The sequence below is a fragment of the Danaus plexippus genome, chromosome 10, assembly GCF_018135715.1.
Source record: "Danaus plexippus chromosome 10, MEX_DaPlex, whole genome shotgun sequence".
In the NCBI taxonomy this organism is placed as follows: Eukaryota; Metazoa; Arthropoda; class Insecta; order Lepidoptera; family Nymphalidae; genus Danaus; species Danaus plexippus.
Genome location: NC_083543.1, coordinates 5,780,470 through 5,803,016, shown reverse-complemented (window position 1 = coordinate 5,803,016; position 22,547 = coordinate 5,780,470). Strand labels below are relative to the sequence as shown.

General features: G+C 41.4%; 1 protein-coding gene across 6 annotated transcripts in view; it reads right to left on the bottom strand.

Annotated features, from left to right (window-relative positions):
* The window catches only part of LOC116766974 (histone-lysine N-methyltransferase 2C-like), a 32,229-nt gene extending 10,113 nt beyond the window's left edge, over positions 1 to 22,116 (bottom strand). Inside the window, exons 1-41 of one of the 6 annotated variants that reach the window (XM_061521475.1) lie at positions 21,968 to 22,116; positions 21,684 to 21,771; positions 21,293 to 21,503; positions 21,075 to 21,212; positions 20,704 to 20,982; positions 20,350 to 20,626; positions 20,155 to 20,269; positions 19,708 to 19,827; positions 19,251 to 19,623; positions 17,464 to 17,597; positions 17,236 to 17,330; positions 16,909 to 17,164; positions 16,558 to 16,718; positions 16,148 to 16,391; positions 15,381 to 15,788; positions 15,125 to 15,223; positions 14,812 to 15,045; positions 14,581 to 14,715; positions 14,093 to 14,217; positions 13,786 to 14,005; positions 13,177 to 13,313; positions 12,732 to 12,856; positions 12,364 to 12,479; positions 12,075 to 12,277; positions 10,554 to 10,697; positions 8,771 to 8,906; positions 8,382 to 8,594; positions 7,915 to 8,034; positions 7,629 to 7,739; positions 7,285 to 7,388; positions 6,967 to 7,154; positions 6,408 to 6,624; positions 5,998 to 6,135; positions 5,478 to 5,564; positions 4,798 to 4,972; positions 4,618 to 4,689; positions 4,169 to 4,248; positions 3,383 to 3,442; positions 1,639 to 1,965; positions 1,277 to 1,435; positions 17 to 1,204 (exon numbers count right to left, since the gene is read on the bottom strand). In XM_061521475.1, coding sequence (XP_061377459.1) covers positions 17 to 1,204; positions 1,277 to 1,435; positions 1,639 to 1,965; positions 3,383 to 3,442; positions 4,169 to 4,248; positions 4,618 to 4,689; positions 4,798 to 4,972; positions 5,478 to 5,564; positions 5,998 to 6,135; positions 6,408 to 6,624; positions 6,967 to 7,154; positions 7,285 to 7,388; positions 7,629 to 7,739; positions 7,915 to 8,034; positions 8,382 to 8,594; positions 8,771 to 8,906; positions 10,554 to 10,697; positions 12,075 to 12,277; positions 12,364 to 12,479; positions 12,732 to 12,856; positions 13,177 to 13,313; positions 13,786 to 14,005; positions 14,093 to 14,217; positions 14,581 to 14,715; positions 14,812 to 15,045; positions 15,125 to 15,223; positions 15,381 to 15,788; positions 16,148 to 16,391; positions 16,558 to 16,718; positions 16,909 to 17,164; positions 17,236 to 17,330; positions 17,464 to 17,597; positions 19,251 to 19,623; positions 19,708 to 19,827; positions 20,155 to 20,269; positions 20,350 to 20,626; positions 20,704 to 20,982; positions 21,075 to 21,212; positions 21,293 to 21,503; positions 21,684 to 21,771 — 7,812 coding nt within the window. In that variant the 5' untranslated portion in view covers positions 21,968 to 22,116. Of the gene's footprint in view, positions 1 to 16; positions 1,205 to 1,276; positions 1,436 to 1,638; positions 1,966 to 3,382; positions 3,443 to 4,168; positions 4,252 to 4,617; positions 4,690 to 4,797; positions 4,973 to 5,477; positions 5,565 to 5,997; positions 6,136 to 6,407; positions 6,625 to 6,966; positions 7,155 to 7,284; positions 7,389 to 7,628; positions 7,740 to 7,914; positions 8,035 to 8,381; positions 8,595 to 8,770; positions 8,907 to 10,553; positions 10,698 to 12,074; positions 12,278 to 12,363; positions 12,480 to 12,731; positions 12,857 to 13,176; positions 13,314 to 13,785; positions 14,006 to 14,092; positions 14,218 to 14,580; positions 14,716 to 14,811; positions 15,046 to 15,124; positions 15,224 to 15,380; positions 15,789 to 16,147; positions 16,392 to 16,557; positions 16,719 to 16,908; positions 17,165 to 17,235; positions 17,331 to 17,463; positions 17,598 to 19,250; positions 19,624 to 19,707; positions 19,828 to 20,154; positions 20,270 to 20,349; positions 20,627 to 20,703; positions 20,983 to 21,074; positions 21,213 to 21,292; positions 21,504 to 21,683; positions 21,772 to 21,967 lie in introns of all 6 variants that reach the window. The other 5 variants (XM_061521476.1, XM_061521479.1, XM_061521478.1 and 2 more) reach the window with 5 other exon arrangements.
* Positions 22,117 to 22,547: the final 431 nt, after the last annotated feature.

Genomic DNA, 22,547 nt, shown 5'->3' with positions numbered 1-22,547 from the left:
AGCAACATTAACCAACCTGTGGACTACGACTGGGAGTTGGCAATTGCGGACTCGTCCTTTGAGCTTGCAGTTGCTGCAAGAAATGCTGCGGAGACATCGAAGATTGCATCGGCGACTGTTGTGTGTGCATAGGTGACTGTTGCATATGCATCGGTGATTGTTGGGAATGCATTGGACTCTGCTGAGGATGCATCGAAGATTGTTGAGGATGCATTGGACTCTGCTGTGAGTGCATCGGACTCTGCTGCGGATGCATGGGACTCTGCTGCGGGTGCATAGGACTTTGTTGGGGATGAATAGGACTTTGCTGAGGATGCATCGGAGAATTTTGCGTAGTCATTTGATTCTGAGAATGCATGGGTGACTGTTGGTGTATAGGAGATTGCTGGGGATGCATAGGACTTTGTTGAGGATGCATCGGGCTTTGCTGTGGGAGCATCGGACTCTGTTGTGGATGCATCGGACTCTGTTGTGGATGCATCGGACTCTGCTGTGTCATATTAGAATTCTGTTGCACATGCATCGGCGACTGTTGCGAGTGGAGAGGCGATTGCGTCGATGGATGCAAGGGCGACTGTGACGTGTGGTGAAGCGGCGACTGTTGCGAGTGCAGTGGAGACTGCATCGGTGACTGCATGGGATGCAGAGGGGACTGCGGCGCAAGCGAGTGATGAGGGGACTGCGAGTGAGGTGACTGCACATGAAGTGGCGACATCGCTGGACGTGCTGGTGTTCTCGGAGCCGGCCCACCAGCAGGCATAGGGCCTCGCACGCCACCAAGTTGCTGCTGGCTGAATTGGACGATGCCTCCCACCGACTGCGGCCTATCCTGTACACCGGACAGCTGTCGGACTAGTTGCTGCTGTGGTGCCCCCGCCTGCTCGATTACAAGGGTCCGCCCACCTTGTAGGATCCTCCCTTGTGTATTCATTGGTGAGGTGACGAGGCCGATTCTTTGCTGCGACATCGGTTGTCCGTCAGAGCCGAGAACAGTTTGCTGTGTTCTTATTAACGTTTGCTGTTGTATTTGCGACCCTTGAAGGCCTATTTGCATAGTCCGATTGATTGTCTGTTGTTGCATTTGTTGATTTTGTGTAATGTTTTGATTTTGGGCAAAGACTGTTTGACTGCCGATTTGTGATTGATTTATAATGGTCTGTTGGGCTAGCTGTGGATTTGTTTGACGCTGTTTTGTTTCGTACTCCTGCAAAATTTATAATGAAATGTAGCACTAAAAAAATATCATATGAAGCATATGCGTATGTTATAAAAGTACCTGTATAAGCATACTATGCTGTCTAGCTTGTTTTCTAGCAGCTTCTAAATGTTTTTGAAGCGCCTGCTGCTCTGTCGATACCCGCTGGAGTTCAGCAGCATCGTTAGGCATTAACTCATTTCCGGATTTTCTCAATTGACGTTGCTTACTATTCAGCGACTGGAAAGAGAACATTAACAGTGTAGGGAATAAAAGACAAAGAGAATATCTACAACCCCTCGTTAGTACACATTGACATTCGGTTAACACAGGTGCCAACACCCCCGACGGAAACCTGCAAAAGAAGTGTGACTTTCGACCGGAGGACGCAAACACGCGACTACAAAGCGCACGAACACAGAAGCACTCTACTGGACACTCACCTTGCGTATCTTGCGCAACTTCTGCACTTCCTGCTCATAGTAGCGCAGCTGGTCGGCCGCGAAGGTGTTGTACTGCTTGAGCCACTGCTCGTAGACAAGGCGAGCATGGTGATCGGCGTCTGAGAGCGCACGGTCTGGAGGCGCAGGAGGTGCGGGTGGGGCAGAACCAGCAAAAAGTGGCACTGTGGGGGCAGCGGCGGCGGCGGGTGGCGCTGGGGGCGCCGGCCCGGGCCCCGCCGCTCCCCAGTCGCCCCCTTCCCGCTCCTGCTCGCGCTTCTCCTGCTCCAACAGCTCCTCCAGAAGCAACGGTTGCTCCTGGTTTACGTTCTGACGGTTAAATGTCTGTTTTCACATCGCTCCTCGACGCTCGCGCACCGTCGACTTTCTCATCGTCGGTCGCGATCCGTTCCGCGGCTCGGTATCTCGGTCCGCACGATTCGACTCGGTTCGTTGAGGGAGCGATGCATTATTTAATTTATTCTATCACATTCTCCGATAAAACTGCTATTTAAAAAAAATGAGAACGCTCGAATGTAATAAAATTCTCTACAAGCTCGTTCTCTAAAAGATATCAAAGTAATGCAGAATTTGCTTTTACATTCTTAATAAAAGGGTGCAGTGTTATCGCCTTATTGATCTAGTGCTACTTTAGGTGACAAGTATTGCATAAAAAATTCTATGGCAAAATAATAATAAAGGCTGTGTTCAATTGTATGGCTACCGATTTAAAAAAGACAAGTCAGTATACATCAACAAATTATTTTTAATATAATAACATTAAATTATATTGCCTAAATGGATCTTCAAAGAAATTAAATAATGAATATATACTTAAAAAATCATTCCTTTTTCATTCTTTATTCGTAAAACTCAATTATTACAGTATAAACGATCACAATAGCAAAAAATTCTGATGAAATCCATCACCGAGCGAATAAAAAAAGCAAATTTTGACGAATCCTACCTGCGACCTGATACAATTTGTAATAATATAAAACTATAAGGTTATTGTCCTATCGGTTAGTGTATTGTTAGATAGAGGAAATGCTGAAAAGAAATTAGAAGTTAATCAGTACGCATGCGTGCTACGAGCAAGCAAATAAGCTCTAACTACGAGGTGATCAGTAGTGACAAGGCCCTATAGGTGGAACATTCGCTGTAGGTATCCATCTGTTTTATGTAACAGGGAACAGACAAGAAGAAATAATATCGTGTTGCTGGAAGTACGGAAAGACGTAGAGGGGAAAGGAAGGCGTCACTTCAAATATAGATTTACTTCCATTACATTTAATTTTTTAAACCAAGTTGTTTCATTAAACCGAGATGCAAAACAGTCTGTGGAGTCCATCGAACGATACAAAATCGCAGTTCATTCATGCAAAATGTGATTGAGCTATTCTATTAATCACCCAAAAAATATTGTTATACTAATTTGGTATATACTACATTCGTATATTTAGTGAGAGCAGTGTTCTCGAGTGCAGGGTCTAAGGAACGTTCTAGAACACCAAATCAACATTCTAATAAGTGATCATAGAATATTATAGCTTTCTCAGAGAAGTTTAAGTAGTTTCGGACTATATAGATTGGGAAGCCTTTTAGAGAGTAGAGGGTACTCCTAAGGTATACGGTCAGAGATGTTCTGCGATTGTGTCTAAGGGCAGGCAAGGACTATCGGTCTATATGAAGAAGTGGAAGGTGGTGTCGGGAAGGGGGGGGGGATTTGGTGCAGCAGGAGCGGTACCTGCAGCAGCAGCGGGCGGCGGTGCAGCCAGTCGCCCCACGCGTCCGCATCAAAGGGCGCCTGCCGGACAACCAATCACCAACATGCAACAACACGCCTGTATCGCCTAACATCCTCCGCTACCACGACGCCCCTTTCACTCACACTACTTTATATAAACGTTTCGCGACAAACGCGTGAAAGGGGAGCCAGCATTTGGTATACCCATGCAATATTAGTTTCTGAAGCTTTGCATGATTCATGAGCGTTTTGGCTCGTCTCAATAAACGTGAATCCTTCACCAATCAATGAAGTAATATTGCTGGATACGTTACTGCCGAACATGTAACATTGTATTGCGATGCGGTCACATTTTAAGCAGAATAACAGATATTAATGGATCATATTTATTAAATCTCTTTAAGATCCTGAATAAATATGAACCGTCGCCTTGTAGCATACATTTAAAGCTTTAAAATCGCCGTCCCTTTATAGGGGAGCGCAACGAAATACCATAACAATTAGATTCAAAAAAATATTATGACATGCACAAAAGTAGAATTAATTTTTTTCATAACAGAGTTTAATACAGTTATTGTCTCTGCACTTATTAGTATTATGGATATTATTTTTGTATATAAACTGCTCTGAATAACCTTCTAAGCATGATGTTATCAAAGACGATTTTACTGTACTAATTATTATAATATTCACTTCAATAATTTCTGTTCATTAATATGTAACATTTTACGAGTGTTAGGTCAATGTCTTAGAAGGTATAGAGAGGCATGACTACGGTGTCCGTACCTGCTGGAGCTGCGGGTACGGTGGCGGCGGCGGAGCGCGCAGTCCGGGGTATGGCGGCGGAGGAGCACTGCGAGCGGCGCCTGCTGGGAGGACTGTACTATGTATTCCTTTGTACGACCGACAATACTCAGTAATTATAACTGTCGAACGACTTATAGAACCAAGACATTACTTTTTTTATTGGGCCTGTTATGATGAAACCTTTGCATTTCTTTGTTTCTTCTAAATCCCGCGAAATACAGATAAATAGGAATGAGGTCATTATATATTTTCAACTTATAAGTAGAAGCAAAAGTCTTGAGCCTGAGCTATGAATCAAACATGAAGATGGTAACATTTCTGAACTGTGACAGAGTATATTTTATACATATATTAAATTTTCAATGTTAATCATTACGTTTATTTTATAATTTTCTACATATTTTATATTGTAGCGATAATACACGAACCGGCAACCGGCGTGTCCTGACGCAGCGGCGGCGGCGCGTGGGGACGAGCGGCGTTCACCATACCACGAGCGGCTGGGGATTGATGTACATGATGGCATGGATTGATAATATTAACTCATTAGCGTCTGTCTCCACGACAATACTTATTAAAAAACATTATATATTGCACTATTAATATACCTGAATGCGGAAGTACAGCCAGCGCAACAGAGCGATCGTGCCTGACGACCCCGACGGCCCCGTCGGCCCCCAAGAGTCTTGTCCCGGGGGCGATGGCGCGACCCGCGGCCAGCGCTGCTTGGACTTGAGCGGTCATAGCGTTCACGATACTCTGAGTGCTCGCACTCACACCGCCCTGAACAAGTGGAAAAGATATCACTTAGATTCCTGGTACGGACGGTACAAGTGGAAAGACACAAGCCGTTAGTACGAATACAATATTATAGTCAAACGGCTGGAGGGTTTTACAAATATTCAATAAGAACAGGTCTTTTAAACTTTCTTTTGTATATAACGACAATTAACGTTTCACTTTATTATACATTTTTTTTTTTATTTCGATAAAAAGTGTTCTCAAAAGAAATGTTGTTATATCGCAGAAGTAGATGCAAAGACCAAAAATTTACTGCATAAAAAAATATAGACGAAAATGTATTATACATACAAAGGTGTTAATATATACATGTAAATGTAATAAAATGTTTATATCAGGTGACGTATGACACCATCCCCGGCAAGACACTTACAGTCTCTGCATAAAAATAGCTATCTTATAATTATATACGTATCAAACCGCCGAAGTTAATAAAGGCATTAACTATATATAACATATTCAAGTGTATGTGAACAGCAGCCGGCACCTGCGAGAACTGCACGTGTTGATTAACGAACTGTCCCTGCGGCCGCTGCGGCGTGGTCGCTGGCGGGCCGGCGCGCACGTTGGGGACCTGCCGTACATACATCATGCTGAATCCTCACACCGTGCATGTATGACAAAATTTGTTAGATAATAATCAAACAGAGTGTCATCCGCTCAGAAGATAATATTAATATAGTTTTTATAAGGTTTCCATGAAGCGGCGAGGAGTTGTAGAGATCGCAATCGATGGCGGAATTACGTTGATGTTGAAAACCCGAACAGCCACGATCGTTATGGATGAGACGGAATATTTTAAAACTTTAATGACAACTCAATGTAGGTGAACTGTAACATCTTTTAATAATAGTACTATCAATTAAACTAATATTTTCGGTTGCTACTCGTTATTTTATTATATTTAAGACATAATAAAATGGCGCGCAGTAATCCGCTCAATATTAGTTTCATTTCAATGAATACTCGCTAAAGTCTTGGATCTCATTAATGCTGGTGTATGTGACCTGTGTCTGTGCGGGTAGCTGCAGACCGTACATGTGTGAGAACACAGGGCGCGGCCAGTCCCCGTCCTGCTTGTCGTCCCCCTCCGCCTTCACCTCTGCCTTCACCGCCTGCATGGCCTGCATGGCTTGCATGGCCGACTGGCAGACACGTTAAACTCATTACTCTCAAGAAGATACTATGTTCTACATATGTGAATTTTTAGTATTTATGATGTTCCTCAATATTATAAAAATTGTGTAACGTAACGTAATGTAACCTAAGTATAATTTACCAGTTTTCCAAAGACAAAATTTGGAGACAATATTAGTAAAATAAAATGCATCAAGCTGATAGTTAGAGATATATATATATATTAAATATGTATGCGTATTCACATCGAAATGGTTTCCAAGAAATATTATCGACTTACGTGTAAAGCTATCTGTTGATTCTGCGTGATCACTCTTGGGACGCCGTCCGGGAACATTTGTCCCATGCTCGATGACACCGGGACCTCCGGCTTGACGTCTTGCACTTCAGTTTTCACTTCCGGTTCACTTTTCATCTCAGTTTTCGGCTCTACATTCTTAACTGCCGTCTGCAAGTCGCTGTCCATTTTGTTGTCTCCTTTTTGATCAGCGTCATCACTGTTCCGAATAATAATAATTAATTACTGGTTTACCAAAGAGGTGTTTAATTGCAATAATCTTAGGAACTGCTACCTAGGCTGTACATAGGAGCCACAATCAAGGAACAAGCAATGAAGCTATCAAGAACACCTAGGCTGCCTTACTCAGATTAAAAAGACCTTGTAAACGTAATCATAACAAAAAGCTTAATCTAATAACTATAACCGCGGTCTGAATCATATATGTATGACATGTTATTGGATATGCAATAAATATTTGCATGATGAAATGAGAGAAAATGTTATTGTTTACTTCTTCCTTCTTTAATATATGACCAGTTGTAAGCGTGCGTGTACATACGTGTTCCCCCTCTTGTGGTGCTGCACGTCGTCGGGCAGGTCGAGTCCGTCCAGCAGCGTCTCGTCGTTGAGCGCGGCCAGCTCGGGGTCAGCGTACTCCAGTATGTTGAACTGTTCCCCGATCTCGGCCGTCAGCGACTCCAGCAGTTCCTCGTCGTCCTCCGCTCCGAGACCAGTCAAGATATCAACCTGGTGTATAATAACGATTATGAATCGATTTTATACTTAACTGAATATTTTTTCATACTCTTATCTTATCTTAATATTAAGTGCAGTAGTTAATATATTATGTTGCCAATGTATTGTGCGTTTTCTGTACCTCTCCAATGTTCCCGGCGTCTTGTTCCAGCTTGTCCATGTCCCCAATGTCCATCTCATCGGTTCCCTGCTCTGGCCCGCTGTCTTGTTTGTCATTACTGCTCACTGTTAAATCATTCTGGTGTAAATATCTACATCACATAAGTAATACTTATTTCACACGCCAGTTCATTCTGTAATGTCGGTAATCGCTTGTATTTCTATTTAGAAGAAAAACAAAAAGTAAAATCACAAACATAATTTTCTATTCTCCAACATAAAATCAAACTGAAAATGTCTTGAATCAGCTTAAAGAACGATATTGGAGCAGTACTAATGTATGTATGTAATGTTTTGAGCACGTACTGTTTCCTTGGGTGACCTGTTTCTGCTCCATGATCTGTTGCAGCGAGGAGTTCTGGACATTCTGCTGCATCTGACCGCCGTCCGAAAACACCAGGCGATGCTGAATGATCACTGAAACGAAAATACGTCATAGTTTAATATAAAAATTTACTAGACTAGAGATCAACCGGGTATTACAAACTTGGGCATGACATGGCGTGGACATTTAAGATAAATATTGTTTGGTTAATCTATAATAACATCGTTTAGAATACACGTAATAATAGTATTTTTGTTTGTATCTTACTATGTTCTGGTCTATGCGCGTGATGTAAGGGTGTGCGGGGTCGGAGCGGCACCGGCAGCGGCGGTCGGAACGACGGGCCTCCGCCCTCCACACACCCCGCTGGGGACTCCTCGCCAGAAGCTGGATAATACACAAATATATGTTGATTTCTGTATATATCGACTACCCGACGTAACACGGCACCTTCATTAGTATATACAAAAGATTTATACATATCAATATTAAAGATAAAGATTTATACATATCAATATTGATATGTATAAATCTTTAGCGATTTTTAACTCCTTCATTGGCGACAATACAGGACGCGACAAGTAAGTATTACAATAAAAACGTCCACATGTTGTGTTAACTTATATTATAGTCATCAGAATGAATGGTTACTATGAGTTTGTGTTCGTTTCTGAGACACAGAGATTACTAAAAGAAACTTCCATGATCAGTACTCAATAGTGTATAATACTCACGTCCAGGCCACATCTTCTCGGGATGTCGTTGCAGCAGGTCCCGCAGCTGGCGGTTGATGTCCTCGTTGGTGGAGTACAGAGGGAAACGGTGGGGAGCGGCGTGGGGAGGAGGGTGTGCCGGGGGGTGAGGGGCGGGGCCGGGCAGGGCTGTCGGGGTGGGGGGCGGGGTCGCGCCCGGCGGGCTGCCCTCCGTGCGGAGACGCTGCATCGCTGCTTCAACAACACAGAGGAAGTTCTTTAACCCGACTTTATTACATATAGAACTTAGTAGGATAGGACTTTCACCATGTCGTCAGAAGGTATGCCCGTGTTTGCCAAACAATCTTAATTAGTTAGAATCGAATATAATATTGAATTTGTTCAGTAACTCATCAAAGCGTATGTGGTACCTTGTATCCGCTGGTCGTGTATGATCTGCTGCTGCTGCTGTGTCTGCTGCTGCCTCATCTGCTGCAGCTGTTTCCATTGCCGCTCCTGTTCCGCCTCGCGGGCGCTCCTCTGCTGGCCGCAAGCCCTTTCCTGCTCCTGCACACACGACCCTCGTTATTATATCAGCTAAAATATTTCACAACATTTCTATTCAACCGAACTATAACGATTCACTTGATGTCGTTTGTGCAAACTACATTTATTATTTTTTTATAAATAAATACTGTGTTCGTGTCTATCTGTGAAGCCATCAAATCTGTTATGATCTTTGAAACGAATATTTTTACAACGAAATTAAATACATCTATGAACATGCAGAATTATAGTCGCAATGACTTCCTCGTCCTTATACCGTTATATTCATCGACAATATTATTGCAAGGCTTGAAAACCAAAATAATTGCTGGAAAAAATAAATATATTAAAACGTATAATAATTAGAAACGAGCGAGGGGTGTGAAGATCTTGGTTTGGAATTGTATTAAATTAAAAAAAAATCATTTATTGTTTCTTTTTTTCAAATTCAAAGATGTTTAAAACAAAATGGTCTCAAACCTTGTTTCATATATTTATAATAAATACGTAATCATGTGTGTTATGTATTTACAATTAAAAAAAAAAATTGACATGCCGAGTTAATTTTCTTTATGGTTTCATTTTAACATTAGCTCTTTCAAAGTGACTAGTTAGTTGGATATATTAATAAATTATTTTAAATTAATGTGAACTAATAAAAAAAATATTAATCGACTTATAAAATATATATATACAAAAACGATAAATACTTATGTACAAATTCACAACTATCATAATATAAAAACATCATTTGAACTACCGTGTCAACTAATTAAGTGATTAATTAAATTAAAAATCAGTAATTTTTTAAATTCTCTTCTAAATTGTTTTCATAAAATTCACATAATAACATATATGACCTTAACTCTATACAAGACATCAAGAGCCTAAAATGCAACTCAAGTTTTAATTAAAAAAAATAATAATCTAGTGTTAGGACTGTTAGCACACCAAAACCAGCCACCAAATTCCAATGTTAAAGCCAATTCTACCAAGACAAAGCAAAAATGAAATTAAACAACGTTACGGAAACAGAGGACGCGAGTCCGGGAGGCGTCACAGATATATTCCCTCGATTTACAAAAAGCTAAAAGAAAATAATAAAAAAAATAATCACACAGCTTACAACGCCATTAAACAGCCAGTTTGTTGGGTGATGACTTTAGTTAAATGACGATCGACAAAGTTAAAAGGACGCGAGAAGAGCGCGCGATCACCCAACAAGGAAACGGGAAGCGACTCGCAGACACACTCACACTGTACGTGGACCTGTGTGGAGGGGAGTGTGTTTGTGTGTGTGTGTATGTGTGTGGAGGGTGGGGGGAAGAGGTCCTTTATATGACATCTCGGTGTGGTGGTGGACGAGTGTTTTATTATTTTCTGTTCAAACGAAATGAGGGACGGCAGAGGAATGCAGAGTTGGAAACCTGTGTCTGTGTGTAGTTTGTCTGCGGATGTGTGTGTGTGTGTGCGAGGGCAGCGCGGGGCGAGTACCGTGTCGGCGGAGTGCGGTGTGGGGGTCGCGGAGTGCGCGGGGTGCGCGGGGGGCGCGGGAGGGGGCGCGAGCCGCGGCAGCGTGCGCATGATCTCGGAGGGTGTGAGCACGCGGATGTGCGCGTCCGCCTCCAGGAGCCCGCCCGCCGTCACCGTCACATTGGGGGCGCGAACCGGGGCGCCGGCGGGTCCCGGCGGGGGGACGGCCGGGGACTGCGGGGGTGCGGGCTGCGGCGGCGGGGGCGGGGGCGGAGCGGGCGAGGCGCTGGGCGGCGGGCCTGCCGGAGAGCGGCCGCCGTCGTCAGCGCCGCCGGAGCTCTGTCGCGCCAACTCAGGCTTAATCTCATAGTCCGGTTCGATTTTCCGAGCGGCCGATTGTCGAGTTCTCAACGCGGGGAGTGCGAGGACGCTTCCGCCGTGGCGACCGCGACTTCAATCGGCCGAACGCAAAATCGGGCTCTCGGTACATTTTAATCGTTGACCATTGACAGTCATGGTTTAAACACGATGTCCTGAGTTCTCAAATATTTCCACTCTATGTGAGGCAACAAGCAAGTTGCTAATGAGATAAGTGTTACAATTTCTGGCGTTCATATTCCTTTAAGGACTAATATTATAGCATTTAAGTTTTACTTAAAAACTAGTAAGAAAATACACGTTTTATAACTTTTAATATATCGCGTAGAATATAGGAAATAACAAAGGATATACACTTAACTATATTCAATAATACATACAATAGGCCAACGAAACGAGATAAATTTCGTATACAATGTAATTCATCATGATACACTAATAAAACATATAATACATTGTGCTAAAAACCGCATTCAATTTTGAAAGTTCTCCTGCATATTTTATTTCGTTAGTTGGGCCGCAGTGTACTTAAAAACGTTATTAAATAATTTTAATACATTAAATAAACCAAATATGGTTGCTGTAGATTCCTTCGCATAGATTTAAATAAAATTTTATGACTATAAATAAAAAACACAAATTCATCGATAATTTATAACAAATCCACTCTTTTATATTTTCCTGCACAGAAGATATGAAAACTAAGTAACAAATGTAAATAAATTTCTAAGTTAACATTTACAGCGTCAAATTATACCAGATATACGAAGATAACCCTTTGATATTAACACAGGTAAAGTATACTTTTAGTATGAATAAAGAATGGACTACATTGGTGTTATATAAATTACTTGACTCGTTACATATGAAGAGGATCCGGTTCAAAATTTGTGTCGAAGTTAATATTAAATCAATGTAAAACGATATAACGTTGTTTATATACAGCAGTGCCATATCTAAACAAGCGATAGAATCTACAGCTCGATGTCGAGTGACGGAAAGCGTGCCAACAAATTTATATCCCATGGCTTTCATCTCATTAAAGCGTACGTATATGCAAAGTTATGTCATAATACGTCTCCTACGGGACGAGGCCGAGGATCAGCTTATACACCCGTCGACCGACGACTGTGGCCATCGACGACGCAACACATTCAATGAGCAACGATAACACCAAATGAGAACTGTTAACGGAGCGGACGAGTATTTATAAGCGGGGCGGGAGTGGGGATGGCGGCGTGGCGGGGCGGGTAGTGGTGAGGGGCACACGGGTGAGTACGAGACAACACAGTGAGTGAGTAGTGGTTAGCACACACGTCCGATCGGACAGACACGTACCTGCTGCGCCTTCTTCATGCGGATAGCGCTGCGGTTGTCCCTCGCCTTCTGCAAGTACGGCGCCTTCTGCTCGGAAGGGAGCGCCCGCCATTTCTTCAGTATCTGCTTGCAGCGGTCCACCCAGTTGGGGAACTCGGTCTTCCATTCCGGATGATTGGTGTTCGCGTACAGCACTGCTGATATGGTCGCGGCTGATCCTAAACCTGAACGAGAATTATGGCGTTTGGTGTTCGTCCGAGCTGGCTCTGATTTATGGTAGTTTTGTGGAGTAAATAAGGATGTCACGTACTTTCGTCGGCACGCATTTTATCGGCGCTGCGTTGGTTATAAGAGGGCGGTGGCGCGGGCGCGTCGGGCCACGAGCCGGCGCCTGAACCGCACTCGTACAGCGGACTGAGAGAACTGCTGTACGAAACATTTCTCGCCATAAGAGAGAGATCAACACTTGATTACATATTGACGTCTTACTTTTGAACATGGTATATAAATCCAATTAAAAATCTATATTCAAACATCATATAAAATAAACTAGGTTTTTCCGTATGGAAAATAAATATTTCCTAAAATAACAGCTAAAAATATGTGTTAAAACGTTTTGGTAACTAAAAAGTCGAAATAAAATGCAGCAAAAACATGAAACTAGATAGATTTACGTACCTACTACCGAATTCTGTATGGTAAGGTGAAGCATAGTCCATCGGACTCTGTAACTGCTGCCGCTGCTGAGAGTACGGGGTGCCGGCCATAGAATTCACATAGGAAACAGATGATTCTTGAGATTCCTAAGAAATAAAATTCAAATCTAAATTTACAAAAATCAATGTGTATGTACTAAAATATTAAACTGGGTTGTTGAATATAAAATAATCAAACATTATATATTCCTGTATACCCATGTGTGTTCAAAGCTAATTAATGAGTTACAGTTCCAATAGAAAGTATACAATGCCAAATTTTTCGACACGATCAGAACTCGAATCTACGACTTCTTCATTATAGGATTCCTCTCACACGCTCGCGCCGGGTCGACTTCTGTTTATTGCGGTGTCAATTTTTTCTCCGTGTATTTTCTATTTGAATATTAATTCTAACAAATCATCACCTGCGAGTCATCTGTGAGCACTCCCTTGAATATCTCGTCAACGTCGTTGCTGTCCATGTCAGGCAGCGTGTCCAGGGACACCCCCAGAAGGGACAGCTCCTCTTTAGCGGACATTACGGCAGATTGTGGAGCGCTCTCTATATCATAAAATTAAAAGAATAGAAAAGGCGAAAAGAAAAATAAAAATAATTAATTTATTAATATCAAAAACATAAATGTTAGCTATCACCTCTAGCTACTCGTTGACATATTTATAAGAATAGACACATTTGTATTTTGTATAGGTACATGTGGCGATGTGTATACAATGTTATCCTAGGAGAGTGAGTTTCTGTACAGTATTTATATATAGCTGCTTTGTATGTAGCTGCCAGCTCACTGTAAGACAATTTTAAGACATAGGCCTAGCAAACCAATGGAATATGTATAAAAATATATGTAGGAATGAAAACATCACTACAATATATGAACACGTTCGTATGTAATTGAATAGACAGCTTATTCTCTCAGCATTCAAATCCAACGGATTTGAATATTAAGACTATTAGAAAGTGTCCTAAAGGAGGGATTCTATGATACATAAAGCTGTGTACGGATGCAATATGTTACCGGTGTTCTGTTCGTTGGCGGGCGGGTGCGGCGCGTGGTCGGCGTGGTCGGGGCTGGGCTGCGGGCCGAGAATCGCATTCTTGAGGGCCGTCGAGTCCTCGGTGTGCTTCAGTTGACCTTCCTCACACTCAGTCTTTATCTTGACGTGCTCCAGGTTCAATGTGGACGGATCGTCCTTTTCGTCCTTAGGTTTAAGCGACTGGAGGAGCTCCGTCTCTTCCTGTATTGAAAGAGGAAATATTAATATGATGACCAACGGATTACAAAATGGAACAAATGTTGTTATTGTTTAGCCAGATGTACGTACTGTATTGAGGGTTATAAAAACGGTGGTGTCGTGTTCGTTAAACGTATGTAGAGCTGACAATACGTCGTCTGACTCGCTGTCGGAGTTGTCTCGATCACCTAACAGACCTTCTCCATCCGCCGAACCTACAAGGGTAATAGATCAAATGCTTACAGGAAATTACTTCATTTTGTGGATTATATCTACAAACATATGTACAATTATATTTTTATTATTCCTTATGGTCATTGGTTTAAAACTAAATTAATATTTTTTATGTTCTCCACATCCTTAAAGGTGCAATCAGATGTGATGGCTTGTCTCAAAATTATGTTTTAATAATTGCGTGTCATTCTAATATATTAAGTAATAATGTATTTGATAAGAAATAGTCATTTGTAATAATTTCACCTAAACAGGTTTGGTACAGTGAGGATGTAGTGATTCTTAACAACATTGACTACACCATAAATATTAGTATAAAATGATATAAATCATCTAAAACGTACCGGTTGAACCCATTGCAGGTTTCACAGGCTCGAGCAAGTCTTTCCCGAAAAACGCTTCCTGCATGTACGACGGAAATTGCTCCATCAACTTAGACCGCGGCTTTCGACGAGGCTTGCGCTTGTTGCTGGGTGACTCTGAATTCACGTTCAATATAACATCATTATATTTTATATGCAATCCAGTTTCAGAACTATATAACAATATATTGAGGTCAGTGTTGCCAACCCTACCTCCAGAGCCCTGTGTTCCGTCTCCATCCTTCTCCTCATCAGCCTGAGCTTTTGTAGTTTGTCTCTGTCGAACGACAAAGCCCCCTATGCCGAGCTTGTTAAGATTTCTTTGTCGTTTTCGCCGAAGAACCGTCAGTCCGAGGTCGGTTGTGTAAATAGTGAAGCCTTCTGGAACTGGTCCATCATTTGCAACATTCCATAGAATGCCTTCCTTGAAGTTGGTCGATGACAAGCCTGCCGCGATAAAAACGAAATTACAATGTTGTTATAAATAAGATTATAGAACAGTGTAAGTCTTTATATAGTAACGTACCAGGTTCCTCTTTTACTTCCGCGGTGCTGTCAGGCTTCGTGTCGTCTCCCATCTCCCCTTCTACGTTCTGAACCACTGTTTCAATAGATGCCATTATTTCTATTCCAATATGCCAGCAGTCAACATACAAAAAATTATGTTAGATACATGACTTTTTATAATCTAATATCACTTTTTGCGTTAAGTTGTTTACAATTATTTTCTAATTCATGTATCGTCAATGTATGGGCTACGTATAGACAAAGAAATATCTCACCGGCATCCTTCTCGGTGTTGTCGTTCTTAAAGCGTCGTTTGCGTCTAGTGTGTGTGATGCCGAGCTCAGCCTCCAGTTGCTTCATGTGGTGGGCTCCTCGCTGCGAAAGACAGACGTCATCCACGTAGTACTCGCCCGCGAGGCCGAGGGCGTGCGGTGTGAGACGCGGCCGAGGACTGGGCGCGCGGGAGCCCGGCAGAGCGTGCGGCGGGGGCACCTCTCGTCCGCGGCACCACGTACACTTGTAGCCCGCGCGGCAGCACGTCTCCGCATCCGCCTCGGACCGAATGGAGTCGCAAGCCGCGTGCAGCCAGCGCGAACAAGCGGTGCACTGGATTATTAATTCCCCGTCCGAATACGGCTCTGAACACACGCAGCACATCACTAGGGACGCACACGGAGCGCACTCTGTAAGATTAAAAATAAATTAGGTTTTTTGAAACACTAATGACTAGTTGGTACCATACATATTGATATAACAAGATACAGAGTAAAATATTTGACAGCAAAGTGTATTGTCAATATTAAACAGCATGATATCAATTTAGTAACTATTGGGAAAGTATTGCCTTTCTACCTATAAGTAGCAAAAAGTATAGTAATTCAATAATATAAATATATTTTGTTACTTGTATCCATCAAACAATAAAAACTATATAGAATATGAAGAAATTCGTGGTATATTCAAATATAATTGACGTGGGGATTGAGCAACGGCATCATTACTTATCTTGTTAGTCTTTTTTAATCGGGAAATATTACATTACCGGTGTAGTTGTCGCACCACAGCGCGGTATCTCTCGTGCCGCACACGAGACATCGTCTGCAGCGGCCGCAGCGCCAGGCGCCGCGCGGCACCTCGGCCAGGGCGGGGCGCGCGCAGTACGTGTGCCATGCCGTGTCGCAGTCGTCACACAACACCAGAAGCGGCTCGTCTCCGCGGGAGCCGCAGCCCTCGCACACCGTACAGTCCAGACAACGCCAGCCGAGACTCACTATCACTTGAGACACCTGAAATAAACACGTGATACGCTTCAGTAACATATCAATGACCTAACATCAAATTACCCTCAGAAATATTTGGTGACACATACCTCAATAGTGATTTATGAATTATTTTCTGTTATAATATTTACCAAAGAAGTTTATAGTACCAAAAATAACTATTACAAAGTACCTTAATATTAACGCAATAAGGATGATATGTCTGTCCGCACTGGGAGCAAGCTATGAGACACCCTTCGGAGTCTGTACCCACAGCACCGCACATAACACATAGATCTTGAGTCAACACAAACTTGTCTTTACTCGAACATAAGACTAGTTTATTTTCAACTCCTGAAATAAAAATATTTTTTTGATAGTAAGTCAGTTAAAACAAACAATAAATTAATTAATAATGATATAGATTATATGTGAGATATAAAACGCCTGGAGCAGGGTTCAAACCCTTTGTAATATTGTGTTCATTATATATTTTCTTTAACGAGAAGAGATATAGTCATAAACATAATATATTCGATATTACCTGGATCGTCCTCGGAGGTTTTGGTGTCAGGAGCCTGAGGTCTCTGCAAGCCCAGGCCAGGGACTCCGAACACACCCCTCATCTTTGGTTTAGACCCTCTCTTCCTTCCAAAATCTAAAACGGATCTCTGTCGTTTTTGAAAACCTATTTTTCCTGCTGGAGGGAAACCTCCCTTAAGCTTGTATCCACCTATTTTTTTCTTAGCTACTTTCGATGATACAGTATATGGTTTTCCTTTACCGAGTCCAACGTCAGGCTGAAAAAAGGTCTTATTATTAAGTATGTAAGTAGTGTTTTATTCATATATATAAAATTAATTTATATTACCTTAGTCTCAATAGCAAGAGGATCCTGCTCTTGTGTATTTTCATCACCAAATGATGAATCCTGTGATGTCGAAGCCATTGTGTCTTCATCAAATGCTAAAATTACATTTAATTAAAGAAGACAATTAGAGATATATTAAACTCCAAATTTTAAGATTCTTTTAGCATTCATAAGTTGTAAGAAAGCAGAATAATTTATAGCTCAGTATATTCAAAATATGTAACTTACAGCCTGATTTGGAACCAGCCATTTGCTGATTAGTTTTACATATAGGGCATGTGTACTCATATGATGAATTCTCTCCTTTCTTTTGCTTGTAGTTCTGAGGCTCTGCTTCAGGATCGCACATCCCGTGTACGTATCTGTTAGAAAAATAACATATTGTAATATAAAGAAAATTACAACAAAGAACTCATACAGGGTCCGCCATCTAACGTTTTTTTTTTCAACTAGTGCTTATCTCATGAATGGTACACCTTAGCTCATGTCTGATTTGACAGATAATTAGTTTTATCCTTCCGGTGAACGAATATGGTTGTGTGTACGCTTGAACAACGCGGGGAAATATCGCGACATCACTTTGAATATCACGGTAATGTTGCAGAATGTGTGCAAAAATTGCGTACGGATTTTGGAAGAGAAGCACCGTCAGCTCCGTATGTTTATTATCTTATGAAACAGTGAAAACCGGCATCCTCATCAGTAAACCAAAACGTGAGAAGCCGAAAACAGTGCGCACACCCGAGAAAATTGCTGCTGTGGCAGAAAGTGTGCGTGAAGCGCCATCCACATGAATTCACCGTCATTCTGGACAATTGAACATTTCGGAGACATCATTGAGACGAATTTTGCATGAAAACCTCGTACGACGCCATACAAAGTCCAATTGGTTCAGGAGTTGAAGCCAACTGACCATCCAATGCGTTTTCGCGTCGATAAGTGGGCCTGCGATCGACTTATAGAAGATGCCGAGTTTGCAAAAAAAAAAAATTTCAGATGACGCTCATTTGATCTTAGCGGGTATGTAAACAAGCAAAATTGTCGCATTTGGGGCACAGAAAACCCGCACGCATACATGGAAAAGCCGACGCACCCAAAACGAGTCACTGTTTGGTGCGGATTTTAGTGCAGAGGCATAATGGTGGTAGAGCCTAGCTGTTGTCAAATTGCTGCAGCTCGAACATGGGCTGACTCAACCTGGGAAGTACCACCCTCTCATAGAAGATCGGCGTGAAGCAGTTTTTAATAGCTGCGTTTCGTCCCATGAGTGAGAGAGCCGGTTGCCCTTTCCTTTTTCCCGCCTTTTTCCGTTTCCCTTCTCCCAACCTTTCCCCTCTCTTCCCCAAACGAGGGTGGCAACGCATCCGCAAAATTATTTGGCGGATATACATGGACGACGGTACTACCTCCATCGGGGAGGCCGTCTGCTCATTTTCCCCCTTTTGTCATAAATAATATTAATAATAATAATTGGGCCATTTTTCTTCGAAAATGAGCAAAGAGTGACCGTTACAGTTCACAAAAATTCAAGAGGAGGATATTGGTAACATTTGGTTTCAACAGGACGGCGCAACGTGCTACACAACCGAAACAACACTGGATGTTTTGCGCCCTGTTTTTGAAGATCGTATCAGTCGCAGAACTGATATAGTTTGGCCACCTCGGAGCTGCGATTCGACACCGTTGGACTATTTTTTGTGGGGTGCCGTCAAAGATAAGTGGTACGCCGACAAGCCAGAGACAATTTACGCTTTCAAAGACAATATACGTGAAGCCATTGGTGAAATACAGCTGCACACAATCGATAATGTGCTTAAAAATTGGACCTATCGTATAGGCTACTGCATGGCCATCCGAGACAGCCATTTGAATGAAATTATTTTTCATTATTAGCTGGAAGGATTGTACTTTCAAATAAAAAAAATTATTTGAGAAAATATTCGGTAGTTTTTTTTTATCGCATTTAAAAAAAAAACGTTATCTGGCGGACCCAATATAAGCTAAAGTATAGCTACCTCCGGCAGGCGGAACAGCGTATCATGTCTCTATAAGCGGCAGCGCGGTAGGCGCGGCGGCATAGAGGACAACACGAGCCCTTATTGCGCTGTTGGTAACAAGAGTCACACACTGTGTAATGCGCGTGCCACCGCGACGATGGTCCCGCGCCCGGTGAGCGAGCACCACAGTCCGAACACACGCGGCAGCACTTGCACTTCCAACCGTATTTGGGTACAGTGGCCATAACGGGTCGTAAGCACGCCGCGTGGTATAACTTGTCGCAGTGTTCGCAGGCCACGGCCCGCGCCTCGCCGCCTGCGCCGCCTCCCGCCTCGCCGCGACACACCTGACACACGCGGCACGATCTACACGACCAACCGGCGCGCACGCCTGAAAACGACAACACAAAAACAGTTAAAACTTTAAAAGGCGCTTCATTGATAACTTATTAGTTAATTATCGCGTGATATTCACCAGGAAGTTGAGCGAGACCGACGCATGTTCCGTGGTAGTGTCCACCGCAAGTGACGCACGTCATCAGATTCGCCATGTCGCCGATGGTGCGACACGTCCGACAGTCTATATCCGCTGTACCTATAAAAATATTTATTCAATAAGCAGCCATTCCTACCACTGCACCCCCGTTTTTTTAAACATTTATATAAAGAGATATATATAAGACTTCTGCAATAAAGCCTAAGTATAACATGGATGGTTTGTGATAATAGGATACTGCCTATACATCAGCTACAAACCAGTGAAAAGCTTTTGAACAGATTTTTTGATGATAAACATACAAATTATTAAAAAATAAACATTTTTGGTATATGAACCATGTATAATTAAATTAATATTACAATCCAAAACTCCAATTCCATTTATTATATTATATTAATGTATGTTTATAGTATGTCTACTTACATATTAATGGTGCTTGATGTAAATGATCCTTACAAAATGATGACTTTGTTTGAAAATCCATGAAACCGCCGGATGCAAGAACACATGGTAGGTGAAAATATTTACTGCAACTCATCTGAAATGTATGTTATTTAATTGACATTTTATTTTGATTATCAATAATAATCATTAATTTTCAATTTTTCTTGTATATACCTTGCAGGGTATACTAGCACCATGTCTTTGACAAAAGGCACATTTTCTTCCCAAAGCAGCAATCACAATTCCTCTTATCCTCGCTTCCTCCAGCTGTTCTTTGTCATCATCATTATTACATGCTATCGCCACTTGATCTTGATAAGGAGGACTGAATTCAAGACAGCACCGGTGTACATAAAACATTCCCGATGACACTACTGCAGGAAGCTCTAATGATTCAGTCCAACCAATAATGGATAACTCATCTGTATGTTCCATGTTGTAAAGGGGAGTTCTAAAACCATGTATAAAAAATATTAATGATAAGCGCTTTATAACAGAAATAAAAGCTATTGGAATGCCATGACTCACTTGCACTTCATAAATGCTTTTTGACGTCTACTCAAAGGCAGAGATTGTTGTGGTTGATTTGAATCTAACATTTCAGGTGAAGGCGAAGTAAGACCAGGCGGTAAAGGAAATGTTGGTGTACTAGGCGTTGTTATACTGGTTGGTGTTGCTCCACCAGAGTTGGAGACCCCTGGTGTGGTACCACCTTCACTTTCTATATTACAAACTATTTGCCTCATTTCTCCTTGACCAAGTTGACTACGCTCACTTAAGTTGCATAAGGCACACAATTTCCCTGGCCTGAAACATGAAAACCAATACAATTCTAACTTACCATTCCAATAGTTGTTTTAAAACTCTAATACTCAATAGGATTTAACTAATTGCAATACCATTTTTCAGGTGCATAGGGGGGTTCTTCGGGTGCAGGCATAGTGAAATCATCTTCATCCATCATATCATCAAGAGCCTCATCACGACTAGTGCGATGCCTTTTAGCTCCTCTTACCGATCCAGCACTGCCTCTATTTCTAAAAAAGTGACGATAATTATTATTTGTAGTACCAAACAAGATTACTGTAGTAAATAATATACTTAAGTAAATGTCTACCTTCTGACAATCTTTCCTTCTCGGGCTAATTTCGCGCCCTCTTTTCGCGGCCGTCCTGGTCCACGTCTTCCCGATGTGAAAAACGGGCGAGTATAAGTTTGGTGGTGGAAGAATGTTGGTTGCGACACCACGGCGAGAGGAGAAGCAGGCTCCTCGCCCCGCGGAGATGACGCGCATGACGTCGGTGTAGACGCGGGTCCTGCATAAAAGTCTGTGAAATCATTGGTTAATAGGGAATATATATAGATTAAATGTCATAGTAAAACATTTTTTTTATTTAATCGTTGCTGACAAACGAAAAACAAACAACTAATTGTTGTAATGGTGTTTTGGAGTAGATTATTTAATGTGTTTGGCTAAATTAATTTATTAATTAGATTTTTATATGTACCTGAAGACGGCTGAGCTTCGCATTCTTCATCAGAGCCATCGTCAGCTAATAAATCCACATCTAACACCCCTTCGTCTTGTCCGTCCATCTAAAACAGAAGTTAATTAAAACATATGAATTTTGTAACAGCCACATGTCGCACTTTATTAAACATTTGATTTACATAAATATTAATACTACGGACAGAAGAACAAACTTAGTTTATAAAACTAAACTTATTATAATAATCAGACCGCCATAATGAACGACAAGTGGATACTTGTAAAGTTAGCTTGTAAACTTACCGCAATACGTTGCGATGGACTTGAGTATATTTAAACTTATGACAATAATATAAAATACATAAATAAACACATTTTTGGTTTATTACATGCAAATACAAATAAATTAGTAAAGAAGAAATACAGCATTCGCTACAATTGCGAACGAACAGTATATAACAGATAATACTTTAAATTGACAAAGCGTCATTTTAAGGAACAGAGTATATTGAAATTTTTTAATATAATCTAACAATAATCATTTTATAAAGATAATTCCTATAAAAGTATTTATGACATTTTAATTTGTTAAATACAAAAATGTTAAAATTGTAATTTTCACAATACCTAAACAAATTAATAATATTCAATATTGCACAAAAATTCTGTTAATTCTTATAAGTATGGTGCCAGTCTGATGAAGTTATAGCTTAAATAAAAATAAAAATGTAGTAATAAACTATTACAAATAATTTTGAAAACATAAATACAAGTTCAATCTTAAAATAGGGCTTTAAATCTTTGAAACCTAAGAGCTCAGAGTCTTTGATTATTCATTCTTACTCATTCATTCTATAAAATGTGTTTTGCGACTTCGGATTTG